General features: G+C 44.1%; 1 protein-coding gene across 1 annotated transcript; it reads left to right on the top strand.

Moving 5' to 3' along the window:
• Positions 1-3,335: 3,335 nt before the first annotated feature.
• LOC144704869 (uncharacterized) lies at positions 3,336-12,123 on the top strand. Its single transcript, XM_078577435.1, has 4 exons — positions 3,336-3,483; positions 3,550-3,577; positions 4,544-4,929; positions 10,625-12,123. Exons 1-4 carry the CDS (start codon positions 3,336-3,338, stop codon positions 11,071-11,073), a joined length of 1,011 nt encoding a protein of 336 aa, XP_078433561.1. The 3' UTR covers positions 11,074-12,123.
• Positions 12,124-16,514: the final 4,391 nt, after the last annotated feature.

Genomic DNA, 16,514 nt, shown 5'->3' with positions numbered 1-16,514 from the left:
GTCGCTCTCTTTCTCAATGTATATATCTCAAGATCTTTGCTGCTCACTATCTTTCTTAGCCGTCTCCATACTTCTTTACACAATTCTCATGCTTTGGTCTCTCTCTGTTCCCTTCTTTATACTTCTCTCTCGTTTTCTCTCTCTCTCTCTCGTTCTCTGAACTTCTTATTTCTGTCCTATATTTGTCTCACCATCTTTATCTTTCTTCATTACTCTCTCTCTCTCTCTATCGTTCTCCTTATTTCGTTCTTGCCCCTATTTTTTTTCTTGCTCTCCATACTTCTATGATCTCTCTTCACTACTTCTCTAACTCTCCTCTTTATTTTTCTCCATGTTTCTCACCCTTCACTCTTGCTCTCCTTCTCTTCCTTAATATTGTCGACTTTCTTATACATCCTTCTTGATATTTCTCACTCCAGTCTCTCTCCCTCTGTCGCTCCCTCTTTATTTCTCACTCTTTACACTTCTCCCCTTCTCTCTCCTCCTCTTTTGTGGGTTGACTCGATCAATTATCTACAGTATTTTAGAACCTTCTAGATTCTTCAAGATTCTTGTGTCTTCTAAATTCTTCAGGATGGTCGTGACTTCTAAGAAATCCTTTGGACCCTTTATATGCTTCTAGAACCTTTATATGCTTATGGACCCTTCCAGACTTTCCAGAAGGATGTATATTTTTCCGGAGAATGGAAGAATCGATGGGCTTGTCCATTTTATACGACTTTCAGGAGAAAGGACTCCACGTGTCTATTTCTGGTTCTTCACATCGACTTGTCCCTTTGGTGATCCTTCTAGACTTTATAGACAAATGTATCGTGCTAGAAAATGAACTCTCTAGAAGTTTCTATGAACTTTTAAATAAGGAGTAACTCACCTCACACTTGAGGTGTACTGGATGGAGTTCGAAGCTAAGGATACCATTGTAACTTGAAGAAGAAGCTTATTGAAGCCGTGTCTCTACATGTAGGTCATCTCATTGGTTTTGTCCCTTTTGTGATCTTGCTCTCAAATTCTCTTTGTTCCTTCTCTTATAGACCTCTTTTGTAAACATTGATTATCCCATTCAAGAAGGTCGTTATTCTCGAATCTGTTTGTCGGTTTTATTTAGTCTGGTCTGTATACTCAAGAAGGATTCTTGAACTTTATTGTATACGAATTTTATAGTCCTTTAAGTAGAGATCCTGAACAATTTCTCTCCCTCACTCTCTTTCTCTCTCCTGCCCCGATGCTTTGTAGATCGACGTTTCTAGTCAGTGGACGTATACTTTTCTGGCCATCTCTGTCTCTGTCTATCTTGAACTCTCTCTTCTCGATTGCTGTAAATAGCTCGATTCTTCTTATATCAGAATCTTTTATGGACACCAAAATATCTCTCTACTGCCCTAAGGCTGTGTAGGAATAATGTTTTTTTCTTGTTTGATGTTTATTTCTGGTTTCATAATCTCTCTTTCCAAATGGCTACGAACAGATGAATAGTAGCTCCTCCTGCAATTACCTAGTTCTGCTCTCTCTCTCTCCTGCCATGGGGCATTGTGGATGTGATGATTCTAATTGGTTTATGTTTTGAAAATTGTACTTCATTTCTCTCTCTAACAACCTTCGCTGGAAATAGCTTAACTCTTCTAATTTCATAACCTACTCCAAACCCATTTACGAAACCACAAAGTTCCTCATTTCTTTCCCTCTCTCTTCCCCACTCTTTGTGGATTGGACGTTTTAGTTAGACGAGATTATTTAATTGATGTGTCATTTTCTCTGTTCCCCGTCTCAGGAAATGGCTCATCTTTGCTAATTCCAGCAGCCGTATCAAATCCTCTGTAACGATTTTCCTTGTTTCTCTCTCTCTCTCTCTCTCTCTCTCTCTACAACCAGTTTGAGATTGCAAGATAATGGTTGGTTGGAGGTGAATTGATGGTTCTCTATCTCTCTCTCAGAATTCTTCAATGTTGGAAGTAGCTTGTCTTTTCTGAATATCTCTCTCTTTCCCTTTCTCTCTCTTCAGCCCCCGGGCTTGTGATATTCTTTTGTGGTTGGCTGATGGTTGTCGTTTTCTCTCTTTTACCGTTGCTGCAAGTAACACAAATTTTCTGATTATCGCCTTTCAGATACTGAAGATTCTACTTCGCTGAAGATTGATTGACGCGTTATCCGTACTTTTCTACTTTTAATCACTGTTTTTCCGTCTGCCTCTGAAGTCTGAATCTCTCTCCCTGTCGAACTGGCCCCCCGGAGGAATGATGATTCCAGTAGGTTCATGGTGGGCTTTCTGTTTCTATTCGCCATTGGATCCACACCCACTTAATTACTTCGCTCCATCTTGATGGTCAACAATACCTGTTTACTTGAGAAAGAAGGGGACATTTATGGCCGTGAAGGAGAGAGAGCAAGAGACAGAGTGTGAGAGAGAGAGTCTGTGAGAAAGAAAGATTGAGAGAAAGTGAGAGAGAGAGAGATTGAGAGAGAGTGAGAGAGAGTATGAGAGAAAGAAAGATTGAGAGAGAGAGAGATTGCGAGAGAGTCTGAGAGAAAGAAAGATTGAGAGAGAGTGGGAGAGTCTGAGAGAAAGAAAGATTGAGAGAGAGTGAGAGAGAGTCTGAGAGAGTCTGAGAGAAAGAAAGATTGAGAGAGAGTGGGAGAGTCTGAGAGAAAGAAAGATTGAGAGAGAGTGAGAGAGAGTCTGAGAGAGTCTGAGAGAAAGAAAGATTGAGAGAGAGTGAGAGAGAGTCTGAGAGAGTCTGAGAGAAAGAAAGATTGAGAGAGAGTCTGAGAGAAAGAGAGAGAGAAAGAAAGAGAGTGAGAGAGAGAGATTGAGAGAGAGTCTGAGAGAAAGAAAGATTGAGAGAGAGTGGGAGAGATAATTTGGGAGAGAGAGTCTGAGAGAAAGAAAGATTGAGAGAGAGTGGGAGAGATAAATTGGGAGAGAGAGTCTGAGAGAAAGAAAGATTGAGAGAGAGTGGGAGAGATAAATTGGGAGAGAGAGTCTGAGAGAAAGAAAGATTGAGAGAGAGAGAGAGAGAGCTTTTTTACTTGTGGCGGTTGAGTGGGCATTCGACGGTGGACATGCAGAGGGGAAGACGTCTTGGGAGGGTTAATAAGAGGTCGTCAGCCACGTTTGGGAGCGAGTTGGGAAGAAAGTGATGGCAGGTAAGCTCCGTGGCGACAGGTGGACGCCCCGAAGACCTCAACGGCTGTGCTTTGGACCCCTTCCTCTTCCTTCTCTCCTTCCTCCGCCATCTGTCCACCAAGCGGAAGCTCTCTCTTGTCTCGTCCCTTTCTTTCTCTTTCTCTCTCTTTCCCAACACACTCGGTATACCGGTATATGCATCATCACCAACTCGATGTCTTATCAGCTTCTACTGAACCTCTCCTCTCTCTGGAAGGCCCCCTCAACCCTTTACATTCTTCCTCTTCTTCCCTCTCGCTCCTCTGGGTGTCTCGTCTGTGCTTTCTCTCTCCAGCATTCGCGCTCAATCTCTCCATTGCAAGGTTTGCTCTTTCCTCTATCTTTCTCTCCCCTCTCTATCTGACGTCTTCTGTTCTTTCTCTTTCTAGTATTCGCGCTCAATCTCCCCATTAGAAGGTTTGCTACTTGTCTCTATCTTTCTCTGTGTTGACCATCTCTTCTTTTCATGAAAAGGTCTTCTCTCTCTCTCTCTCTCTAAATTTTGGGTAGCATTCTCTCTTTCTCCTTACTAGGTTCCGTCCACCCGATTCCCGCACATCCCCTCCACTCAATTTGTCTCTCTTTCTCTCTCATTTTCTCTAAATCTTGGGTTATATTCCAGGTCTTCCCATTCTTTCCCCTCAGACCCATTTCCTTTCTCTCCACTGGTTCAGGGTTGCACTCTATATCTATGTATGTCTGCGGTCATGTCTCGCTTTTTTTACATGTCAATACTTTCTCGGCGTTTTTCGCACCCTGCAGTTTCTGCATCGTTCCATACAATTTTTTGTCACCCTCTGTCGTTCTCAACTTCTTTCTCTTACTCTGCACTACCGCTCTTTCTCTGCACTACCGCTCTTTCTCTTGCCCAATATTTCTCACATCGTCTCTATATTTCTTTATATTTCTCACGCTTCGGACTCTCTTTCTCTTCACCTTCAAACTTTTATTTCGTTCTTTCGTTCTCGTTCTATAAACTTCTAATTCCTCTCTGCTTATTTCTCTTACCATCTTTATCTTTCTCCATAACTCTCTCTCTCTCTCTGTCGCTCTCTTTTTTTCTCGCTCTTAAACTTCTCCCTCTCCCGACAGATTTTTCTCTCCTCCTCTACATCATTTTCAATGTTTCTCTTACGTGTCTCTCTCCATTCCTATCTCCACTTCAAACTTTATCTTTTTCTCCTCGTTCATCTTCCACCGTATTCTCACACGTTTCTATCTCTCTCTAGTTCTCTCAACTTCTTCCGCTTTCTCTTCCTCTCCATTCGCTATCTCTCCTCTCAAGTCTCTCGAAAATTTTCACAGCTCTCTCTCCACCCCAGTACTTCTATTTTTCTCCGTTTCTCTCTCTCTTCTCTAAGCCCGGATATTGTCGCCCCGCAGAAAAACGAGAGAGATGGAGCACGCGTGGCGTGGCGCCGAGAGCGAGCTGCTGCGCATCGGAAGGCGCACGGGCGCGGCGGCGCTGTTCGTTCTGAGCGGCGGCGGCGCGGCGGCCGGTTGCGCGGCCGAAGGCGACTTCGTTCTGCGGACGGTGACGAGGGCGGGGACGCCATTGGCGATGCTGGTGTGCGCGGTGGGCGAGCACGGATGGATTCTCGCCGCCGATGCCGCCGTCGTACGCGTTGGCCCGAGGAAGTTCGCCTTTGCGTTTCCGGGCTTCGTTTACGCCCTCTCTCTTCCTGACGGCTGCTTTGATCACGACGTCGCCAGGTTCGAGCTCGTCCTCGAAAGGTTCTCGCGATACTGCAACTACGCCGGCAAACGCGGTATTCTCCCTCTCACTCTTTCTCTCTCTATCGTTCTCTCTTTGTCGTTCTCTCTATCTCTCTTTACCTCTCTCTCATAGTCGCTCTCCCTTTCTCTTTGTTGCTCTATCTTTCTCTTTACCTCTTTCTCTTAGTGGTTCTCTCCGTCTCTCTCTTTACCTCTCTCTTAGTGGCTCTCTCTCTCTCTCTCTCTTTACCTCTCCCTCTTAGTCGCTCTCTCTCTCTTAATCGTTCTCCCTCTCTCTTAGTCGCTTTCTCTCTCTTAATCGTTCTCCCTCTCTCTTAGTCCCTCTCTCTCTCTCTTTACCTCTCTCTCTTAGTCGCTCTCTCTCTCTCTTTGCCTCTCCCTCTTAGTCGCTCTCTCTCTCTCTTAATCGTTCCCCCTCTCTCTTAGTCGCTCTCTCTCTCTCTTAATCGTTCCCCCTCTCTCTTAGTCGCTCTCTCTCTCTCTCTTTACCCTTCTCTCTTAGTCGCGCTCCCTCTCTCTCTTAATCGTTCCTCCTCTCTTTTAGTCGCTCTCTCTCTCTCTTTACCTTTCTCTCTTAGTCGCACTCTCTTTCTCTCTTAATCGTTCTCCCTCTCTCTTAGTTGCGCTCCCTCTCTCTTTACCTCTCTCTCTTAGTCGCGCGCTTTCTCTCTCTTTACCTCTCTCTCGTAGTCGCTCTCTCTCTCTCTCTTTACCTCTCTCTCTTAGTTGCGCTCTCTCTCTCTTAGTCGCGCTCTCTCTTTACCTCTCTCTCTCAATCGTTATCCCTCTCTCTTAGTAGCTCTCTCTCTTAATCGTTCTTCCTCTCTCGTAGTAACTCTCTCTCTCTTAATCGTTCCTCCTCTCTCTTAGTAACTCTCTCTCTTAATCGTTCTCCCTCTCTCTTTGTAGCTCTCTCTCGCTTAATCGTTCTCCCTCATTCTCAGTCGCTCTACTCTCTCTCTCTCTTAATCGTTATCCCTCTCTCTTAGTCGTTCTCTCTCTCTTAATCGTTCTCCCTCTCTCTTAGCCGCTCTACTCTCTCTCTCTCTCTTAATCGTTATCCCTCTCTCTTAATCGTTCTCCCTCTCTATTAGTCGCTCTACTCTCTCTCTCTCTCTTAATCGTTATCCCTCTCTCTTAGTCGTTCTCTCTCTCTTAATCGTTCTCCCTCTCTCTTAGTCGCTCTACTCTCTCCCTCTCTTAATCGTTATCTCTCTCTTAATCGTTCTCCCTCTCTATTAGTTGCTCTACTCTCTCTCTCTCTCTCTTAATCGTTATCCCTCTCTCTTAATCGTTCTCCCTCTCTATTAGTTGCTCTACTCTCTCTCTCTCTCTCTTAATCGTTATCCCTCTCTCTTAATCGTTCTCCCTCTCTATTAGTCGCTCTACTCTCTCTCTCTCTCTTAATCGTATCCCTCTCTCTTTGTCGTTCTCTCTATCTTAATCGTTCTCCCTCTCTCTTAGTCGCTCTACTCTCTCTTAATCGTTCTCCCTCTCTCTTAGTCGCTCTCTCTCTTACTCATTCTCCTTTGGGGGAATATTACGAAACAGCATGACCTTGCAAATTTGTCAGCTAGGCAGCATAAACATGTTCAAAAAATAGCATGCACCAATAAGAAGACACCAAGTGGCATCTTCTTATTTTTTTTGTCAGCGACGGTCAACTGCTGACGTGGTAGTCAGGTGGCTTCCACCGTGGTAGCCAGGTGGACTCCACGGTGGCATCCACATCTCCGGCCGACGACGCCGCCTGTCTCCGGCCGCTGCCGCCGCCGCGCGTCTCTATCTCTCTCTCTCTATCTATCTATCCATCTATCTCTATCTCTCTCTCTCTCTATCTATCTATCCATCTCCCGATACCCATATTTGGACATTTGGATATTGATATCGAGAGAGAGAGAGAGAGATAGAAAGAGAGATGGATAGATAGATAGAGAGAGAGATAGAGATAGATAGAGAGAGAGAGATAGAGACGGGCGGCGGCGGCGGCCGGAGACGGCGGCGTCGGCGGCCGGAGATGTGGATGCCACCGTGGAGTCCACCTGGCTACCACGTCAGCAGTTGACCATCGCTGACCCAAAAAGAAGACACCACTTGGCGTCTTCTTATTGGTGCGTGCTATTTTTTGAACATGTCTGTTTCGTAGTATTCCCCCTTCTCCTTTTCTTTTTGTCTCTCTCTGTATTTGCTTCTCTTTCTTGGTCGCTCTCTTTCTCTCACTCTCTTAATCCTTCTCCCTTTCTCTTTGTCGCTCTCTCTGTCTGTCCCTCTATTTACCTCTCTTTCTTAGTCGCTCTCTCTCTCTCTGTCCCTCTCTTTCTTAGTCGCTCTCTTTCTTAGTTGCTCTCTCGCTGTCCCTCTCTTATATCTCTCTTTCTTTGTCGCTCTCTCTCTCTGTCCCTCTCTTTTACCTCTCTTTCTTAGTCGCTCTCTCTCTCTGTGTCCCTCTCTTATACCGCTCTTTCTTAGTCGCTCTCTCTCTCTCTGTCCCTTTCTTCACCTCTCTTTCTTAGTCGCTCTCTCTCTCTGTCCCTTTCTTTACCTCTCTTTCTTAGTCGCTATCTCTCTCTGTCCCTCTCTTTTACCTCTCTTTCTTAGTCGCTCCCTAGCTGTCCATCTTCTTACCTCTCTTTCTTAGCCGCTCTCTCTCTCTGTCCCTCTCTTTTACCTATCTTTCTTAGTCGCTCTCTCTCTCTGTCCCTCTCATTACGGGTCTCTTTCTTAGTCGCTCTCTCCCTCTCATTACGGGTCTCTTTCTTAGTCGCTCTCGCCCTCTCTTAGTCGTTCTCTCTCTCCCCTTCTCTTTACCTCTCTCTCTTAGTCGTTCTCTCTCCCTCCCCCTCTCTTTACCTCTCTCCCTTAGTCGCTCTCTCTCTCCCTCTATTTACCTCTCTCTCTTAGTCGCTCTCTCTCTCTCCCTCTCTTTACCTCTCTCTCTTAGTCGCTCTCTCTCTCTCCCTCTCTTTACCTCTCTCTGTCTCCCTGTCTTTACCTCTCTCTCTCTCCCTCTGTTTACGTCTCTCTCTTAGTCGCTCTCTCTCTCCCTCTCTTTACCTCTCTCTCTTTGTCTCTTTCTCTCTCTCTCTCTCCCTCGCTTTATCTCTCTCTCTTAGTCGCTCTCTCTCTCTCTCTCCCTCTCATTACCTCTCTCTCTTAGTCGCTCTCTCTCTCTCCCTCCCTTTACCTCTCTCTCTTAGTCGCTCTCTCTCTCTCTCTCTCTCCCTCTCTTTACCTCTCTCTCTTAGTGTCGCTCTCTCTCTCCCTCTCTTTCCCTCTCTCTCTTAGTGTCGCTCTCTCTCTCCCTCTCTTTACCTCTCTCTCTTAGTGTCGCTCTCTCTCTCCCTCTCTTTACATCTCTTTCTTAGTCGCACTCCCTCTCTTTGTCGGCCCCTCACCCAGTCTTTAGCTCTCTCTCTTAGTCGCTCTCCTTCTCTCTCATTGTCGCTCTCTCTTTCTTTACCTCTCTTTCTTTGTCGCTCTCGCTCTCTTTGTCCCCCCCTCTCCCAGTCTTTAGCTCTCTCTCTTAGTCGCTCTTCTTCTCCCTCTTTGTCGCTCTATCTTTCTTTACTTCTATTTCTCTGTCACTCTCCCTCTCTTTGTCGCTCTCTCTTCCTCTCTTTACCTCCGTTTCTTAGTCGTTCGCCCTCTCGCTTTACCTCTTTCTTTTTGTCGTTCTTTCTCTTTTTCCTAGTCGCTCTCCTCTCTCTCTTTACTTCTCTCTCTTAATCGCTCTCCTCTCTCTCTTTATCGCTCGCTCTCTCTCTCTCTTTACCTCGCTCTCTTAGTCGCTCTCCCTCTTTTTTTGTCGCTCTCTCTCTTTCTTTACCTCTCTCTCTTAGTCGCTCTCCCTCCCTTTTTGTCGCTCTTTCTCTCTTTCTTTACCTCACTCTCTTAGTCACTCTCCCTCTCTCTTGTCGCTATCTTTCGCACTCACACGGTCACGCTCTTTCTGATTCATTCACTCTCTTTCTTTGTGGCACTCCCTCTTCATCTTTCTTGTTATAACTCTCTTACGCTCTCTCTTCCCATTTTCACTATAGATATACTATATTGTGCTTTCTGTATACGGTTCTCCTACTTTTCCCTATGTTTCACTAATTTCACTTATTCTCCTTCTCTGTATATTTTTAATCAGAAGATTGTTCATAATGTCTCTTTCTATAAATGTATGAATAGGTACTGGCTTTCTCTCTTTATCTCGGTTTCGCTCAGTATTTTCCTCTTTCTCCCTCTTTATTTTCTTTTACTCTCTCTTCTTTTTCTCTATATTTCTCCTGCTCTCTTCGCTTTCTCTCCCCTCTCGTAATCTTTCTGTGCTTTCTGTCTTTCTCTTCCTCCAATGATCTCTTTTACTTTAATTTCTCGGATTATCGTTTTTACTTAGTAGCCAATTATCTTATTTTCTATCTCTCTTCTAATTTTCTGTCAGGTGTCTTTCTCTCCGTGTGTTTTCTCTCTTTCAGTCCTCATCTCCGTATCTCTCGATGTCTTCTCTATCCTGTCATCCCTCCCTCTTTCTGGCTGTGTCTCTTAGTATTTCGATCTCTATATCTGCCTATCTCCGCGTATCTCCCTTTCCATCTATATCTCCACACTCGTATGTCTCTTCCTCTATCTCTCTCTAAATGTACATCACCTTCGATTATCTTTATCCCTCCATGTCTCATCTCTCTTTGTCTAGAGCCTCTCATCTCGCAGACGCAGACTTCTTATCTTCCCACGTCTCACTTTCCACTGTCATTACACTACTAAACCTCTCTACCATCTCTCTCTTTAAACGTACATCACCTTCTATTATCTTAATCTCTCCTCCATGTCCCATCTCTCTCTCTAAAGAACCATTACTCGCGGATACAGACTTCTAGCTCTCTCTTGATCTCCCCACGTCTCACTTTCCATTATCACTTCACCACTACACCTCTCCATCATTTTTCTCTCGTTCAACGTACATCACCTTCGAATATCTTTATCTCTCTTCCATCTGCCATATCTCTCTCTACGCGTACATCACCTTCCATTGTCTTAATCTCTCCATCACGTCCCATCCCTCGCTCTCTAAAGAAACTCTCATCTCGCAGACGCAGACTTCTAGCTCTCTCTTTATCTCCCCATTTTTCACTTTCCGCAATCAGTAAACTGCTATTACCTTTCATCTCTCTCTCAACCCCGCACATTTTCCACTGTCCATCTCCTCTCTTTTAAAGTAGATTACCCTCCATTATCTTTCTCTCTCTTCCATCTGCCATCTCTCTCTTTAAACGTACATTACCTTCTATTATCTTTATCTCTCTTCTATCTGCCATCTCTCTTTCTTTAAACGTACATTACCTTCTCCTCCATGTCCCATCTCTCTCTCCAAAGAACCACACATCTCTCAGACGCAGCCGACCAGCTATCTCTTTATCTCCCCACATACCACTTTCCACTATCACACACACTGGTGCAGCTCTCCATCGATCTCTCTCCCAAAACCCACATCTCTCTCTCCTCCACATTCCATCTCTCTCTCTTTTAAAAGCACCGGTGTGTGTGATATAGCTCTCTAAAGTCCAATATATCTCTCTAAAGAACCTCTCATCTCGCAGACACAGACTCTAAGCTCTCTTCATCTCCCCACATCCCACTTTCCTCTGTATCCATCTCTCTCAAAACCTACATCACGTTCTACTACATCATCTCTCCTCAACATTCCATCTCTCTCTCTCTAAAAAGCATCGCATCTTTCAGACTCAGACTTCTGCACCCACCGGCGCGGATCCGACTTCTGGGTCTCGGCCTACTCAAAGATAGCCACGCTCTGCGGCGCCCCATCGCCGCCAGCGCCCGCCGCCACCGCCGCCGCGCTGCCGGCGGCGCGCCAATTCTCCGCCGCGACCAAGATCGTCGTCCAGGTGTTCAAGAACGTCGTCCGTCCCGAGGAGTACATCGCCATGGGAGGGGCTTCGTCCCGTCCCGTGCCAGCCTTCGTCTTCCCTCTTCTCTCCGGCCTCTGCGACGTTGTCGAGCTGCTTCGCTCGTCGGCGGCTCCCGCCGACGACGAGCGGCCGCCGGGGTCGTGGCAGTTCAACGCGGCTGGGCTGGCTCGGATTCGCCACACCGTCGCGGCGATGGCGGAGATCATTCGGGCTGGGAGTGACTGCGCCGCCGGAGGCGACCTCCTCGCGGAGCTCGCTTGAGACTGATCTCAGAGAGAGAGAGAGCGAGGGGGAGGGAGGGGAGTGGAGAGAGAAAAAGAGAGTGAGAGAGAAAGAGAGGGGAGAGGGAGAGACTGAGAGAGAGAAGAGAGAGGGAGATAGAGAGAAAGTAGGGGCACGAGAGAGAGAAGAGGGAGAAAGAGGAAAGGAGAGTGAAAGAGAGAGAGGGAGAGGAAGAGAGAGAGAGTGGGAGTGAAAGAGAAAGAGAGAGTGAGAGGAGAGAAAAAGAGAGGGGGAGGGAGAGAGAAAAGAAGAGAGAGAGAGGAGAGAAAAAGAGGGGAAGAGAGAGAGAAAAGAAGAGAGTGAGAGAGAAAGAAAAAGGAGAATGAGAGGAAAAAGTGAGAGAGAAAGAGGGGAGAGGGAGAGAATGAGAGAGAAAGAGAGTAAGAGGGAGAGAGAAAGAGAGAGAGCATGAGAGGAGGGAGAGAGGGGAGAAAGTAAGAGAGAGGGAGAGGGAGAGAGGGAGACTAAGCGAGAAAGAGAAAGGAGGGAGAGAGTGTGAGAGAGAAAGAGAGGGAGAGAGAGAGAAAGAGAGGACAGAGGGAGAGTGTGAGAGAGACTAAGCAAAAAAGAGAGAGGGAGAGAATGTGAGAGAGACTAGGCGAGAAAGAGAGAGAGGAGGGAGAGTGTGTGAGAGAGACTAAGTGTGAAAGAGAGAGGTAGAGAGAAGGGAGAGAGTGAGCGAGAGAGAAAGAGCGAGAACGAGAGGAGAGATTGACAGGGAAGAGAGCGAAAGAAAGCGAAAGAGAGGGAAAGAGAGGAGAGAGGGAGAGAGAGAAGAGTGAGAGAGAGGAGAGTAACTGAGTAAGAGAGAAAGAGAGGAGAGTGGGAGAGAGGTCAGAGGAGACAGAAAGAGAGGGAGGGCTAGGTGGGTGTTGCGCAGTTTTAGTTCGCTTTTCACTTTTCCATTGGCTTGGGTTGAATGGGTTTTTCTTGGTAGATCTTCAATGGTCCACCAGGTTGTCTCAATGAGCCCATTTTCCTTGGGTTTACACCTGTTTATCGCACTGAATTGTCTAATTTGTCATCTTATCTTGCATTGTAATCAATTATCTATAAGAAAATACTGACACTCATTTTTAAAATAAAATATTAGCTCATAGTTATATTCAGAGGAAAATAAATTGGCAAGTTTTAATAATGGTTTTACGAGTCAACAGAATGTAGCAAGAGACTAAAGATCTCGATGTGATCCAGAGTGGAAAGTGCTTCATCTGTCTGAAATTCCAAAATGATTTAGGGCACGGTTAACCATGAAACCCAAATTGATCATACTAGTTTGTACTAATGAATGACATAAGTCATCATGACCATACAGTCACTGTCCTAGAATTTTACTGGATTTGACATAGGATAGTTTAGAATCTGATGTTTAGGTATCCGTAGGTCATATTCAAACACAACCGTCCATTTAGAAGGTGTCTTTGGTGTATCAGTTTAAGGATCACATACACAATTATGACATAAATCAACCTAATTGATATTAGATATAGTGCCATTTACGGTTTCAAATGAATCAAGTCTATGATTAGTGTCACTACACTAATGGAAATACGATCAACCATACTAATCATACAAATTGGATCAAATGGTGCTACTATTTTTGAATAGTTTGATGTCCATCTCAAGTATCCTTCAAATTGAAATATTTTTATACATGTTTAAAGAGCAATGATCACCATGCTATGATCTCACTCTAATTCATATAGTCAATACATGTTTTTATGGACTTCAATTAAAAGCATCACCAACAAATTATAATGAATTTATATCATACCAATGAATATTGAACGAGATGTAGAATGTGAGATTGGCTTATAGGCCACACACATTTCCAACTTAAGCTAATGGGAGATGGAATATGGAAGACAATGAAAAACCAATGACATCCTAAGATTGAGAAGTCAATTCAGCACAATATAGAAACCAATAAGGCCACACATATTTCCAAGTTATGACTCGATGTCGGCCATCTAAATAATTGTATAAAAGTACAGGTGTTATGAGGAAGAGGGGGATACAAATATACTTATAGATTGAGGAAATAAAAAGGGGATATGAAATCAGTTTTTGATCAATGGCAAACATCAAACGAATATTGAATCATCTGTTAAGTGTACGAGTTTATACCCTATATCTATCACAAAATAGAAGGAAATAATTTTTTTATTGGCAAAAACACGATGTCGGGTATGAATGACTAAAAGGTCGTGCTCGTTGACCAATCCACCCATGCCTTGGTTGCCTCCTAGGGGGGCTTTATATATCTAAAGGTTTAGTGTTTGATAGGGTCTGTAGGTGTGTAACAATCGCAAGTATCTCATTCACGCACAAACCCCACCGATCAATGCCCAAGACAAAAAGTAAAGAGATACAATAGGGAGACCTTGGCAGGGAGTCCTTGGTCATGAGCATCTGGTGCTTGTCCCTCTCAGAATCCATGACGATGATTATGTGGGACGTCGTGGACTCCCCCATCCAACTATCCACACTCTATCCCACTTGCGAGGGCCATGAGGGACAAGGGTTCAAAGTGTGTGAATAGCTGGCATGATGAGGCGCTCAATGCAATAGATGCCTCATGCATCTCGGGGAGTGTCTGCGAGAATTTTTGCCATGTGTAGTTGCCATAAAGAATGCTGCAAGAATTTAGTATGTAGTTACCATGTGCATCCCTATTCTGGTTTCCCTCCCATAGATGGTGGCAGATACAAGGCACATCTGACACCATGTGATGTCCTATTATACACTATGTAGATGTCATGGGGAGTAGGAGCCTTCATGGAGCATATCAACTAATAATTGTAAGTCCAATTATGTGACTATACAATGAAGGTCTCGCTACTCACAAAGGAGCAACTGATCATGTATTGCTAGATCTTTGTCTACGGTGTTATTGTGAATGTCATAAAAGTGAGAGCAATAAAAAATGTTCCTTGTTTAATCTTGAAGAATATCACATCCACTTGCAGGAGTCAGATTCTCTTTAGCTAGATCATCAGGATTGAGCTTAAGAGAACCCATTGGGAGGGGAGTGCTGATGAACAATTTTTACCTAGGACATGATGAAAGTAAAAAAGGTAGGGATGCCACCAATGCACAGCACTTCACACATAGATACTAATTGACATGCGGTAGGCCGGACTAAGAGATGGGTGAAAAAAAAGAAGAGTTTCACCCCTTTCATATCTCTCATAATAGGTAGGCTATGGTGATGTGTAGTCACAAGCTAAATTTAGGATGTGTTGATGAAGCAAAGATCTAATCAAAATCCTTTTGCAATGTCAAAGTAGATTGGTTTAGAGAATTACTAAATGATGAATAAATTAGCTCCAATAGTCCATAACAATCTCACTATGGAAAAATAGGTGTTCCATAGTTTCAACCTAGTGAGAGACAGAGCAATAGTGACATTATGAGCTCATTTATTGACCAATACGAGTTACTCAATCACTAGTGGAGAGTCTGTTGGGTTCTAGAGGCCTAGATTTGGATGAATATTTCCAAATGATCCACATCGAAGACATTTTTGAAATCGTAACGACATCGATAAAATATTTAAATGAATTACCTCAGCACGGATTGCCTCCGTGATTCCTTTGATCGTTGAACAAGTTGAATGGAGCCGCTCATGTGTGCAGCCTCTAGAAGTATCCACACGAACCTCGGCACATTGGATCTCCTCCTTCTTGTTGACGAACCCCGTGCAATCTCAATCACCATTGTTACGTAGTCTCGATCATATCGAGAGTGGAGAGGAGGTATGGGGGAAAGGGAGAAGAAGGGGAAGGCCCCTGAACAATTATGTTCTGGGTGAATTTTGTTCATGGCATTCCCTTATTCATACTAAGTTCGTATTTTTCATAAAATCCAAAAACATATGTATATCTTCTGACGTCCAAAACACCTTTTGCATGTGACCCTCTAGCCCAGGTATTAGTTTAGTTAACGACTCGAGTGGCCCAATAACATTTATTGGCCTTCCAAATTAATTAATGATATTGTCATATGCATTAATTAACGTCGGATCGATTTAACCCAATCGATAGGTTGAGTCTCCAACACGTGGGGGGTCAAGCTACACCTTGTAATCTAGAAGATACAAAGGAGTGTGTATTGACTCACTCATAGAACCTGTTCGTTATCTATTACCATGTACGTATAGTCCCTCATCCACTTGACGCTCCTTAGATGACTTAGGTTATAATCAATTGTCAAACCCTAATCAGTCATCTGAGTTAGTATTGATGCGTTCAAAAATCATCTGACAACTCTTCTCTCATATTTCATTGCCTTGGCCAAGGATTTCATCGCATCATCTTCCTTGAGCTGTCACCTCTATATGGAGAGTGGACGATCCCATCTTGACCACTCAATTGATTATTTAGAATCCCATGATTAAGGACACATAGATCATTGTAAAAGTACAACTGTTCATCCACAAGAAGTCTTTGGTATCTCAGATCTAAGGACCACTAACACAACCGTGACGTGAATCAATCTGATTGACAGTTTGGTATGATATCTCTTAGGGATTTGTATGGATCAATTTAGTGAACTCTTTTCACTTGAGAGCACCCACCATCTATCCATGGTGTCTCCACACTAAGCGCTATGAGACTGGCCATACTCATCATATGAATGAGGATAGATAGTGCTATTCTATCCGGATACCTTGATGTGATTCTCGAGTATCCTTCGAATATTAATATTTAGAACACATGCTTAAAGACTAGTGATCTTTGTATTATGATATCATCATAATTCACTAAGTCTGATCATGTATTCTTGGATTTAATTATATGCATCAGATGTGCACTATAATGAGTACATTTTATTAATGAACATGGAACGAGATGTGCAATGTTTGATTGGCTTGCCGACCCACATATATTTTCATCATATCACTCATCCACCTCAATCATCACTCGTCATCTTCCCTGTCCATCATCATTTATCATTCATTTCACGTCTCCCCAACACCTCGACGATTTCACCACCTACCTCTCTCCTTCCCTTTTAGAAAACATATCAGTATGTCTCCATTTCTACCTCATTCTACCTTATTCTCATTACATCCATCACTGCATCCATTATCGTCCGCCACACTACCACCGCCGATCCCGTCCTGTCTCTCCATCCTCATCTACCATAAATCCAGACTTATTAAACCCTAATTAGCTTCGTTTTATCATTCACTCTCCTCTCATCTCATGCCACTATTCGCATTCACCTTGATCCTCTCATCTTGCTCAACGATCTGCTATTAGTACAAACACTCTACTCGTTTATCTTCTTAATGTTGGGTTCTAGAGGCCTTGCATAGATGAATAAATGAAATGATTCACAGCGGAGGACTTGAACGAATCAAATGAAATCAACAAAAACAATGAATCAATGTACCTTTATAGTGATCGCATCCT

The sequence above is a fragment of the Wolffia australiana genome, chromosome 6 (genome assembly GCF_029677425.1).
Source record: "Wolffia australiana isolate 7733 chromosome 6, ASM2967742v1".
Lineage (NCBI taxonomy): Eukaryota > Viridiplantae > Streptophyta > Magnoliopsida > Alismatales > Araceae > Wolffia > Wolffia australiana.
This window is presented reverse-complemented; position numbering and strand designations above follow the sequence as displayed.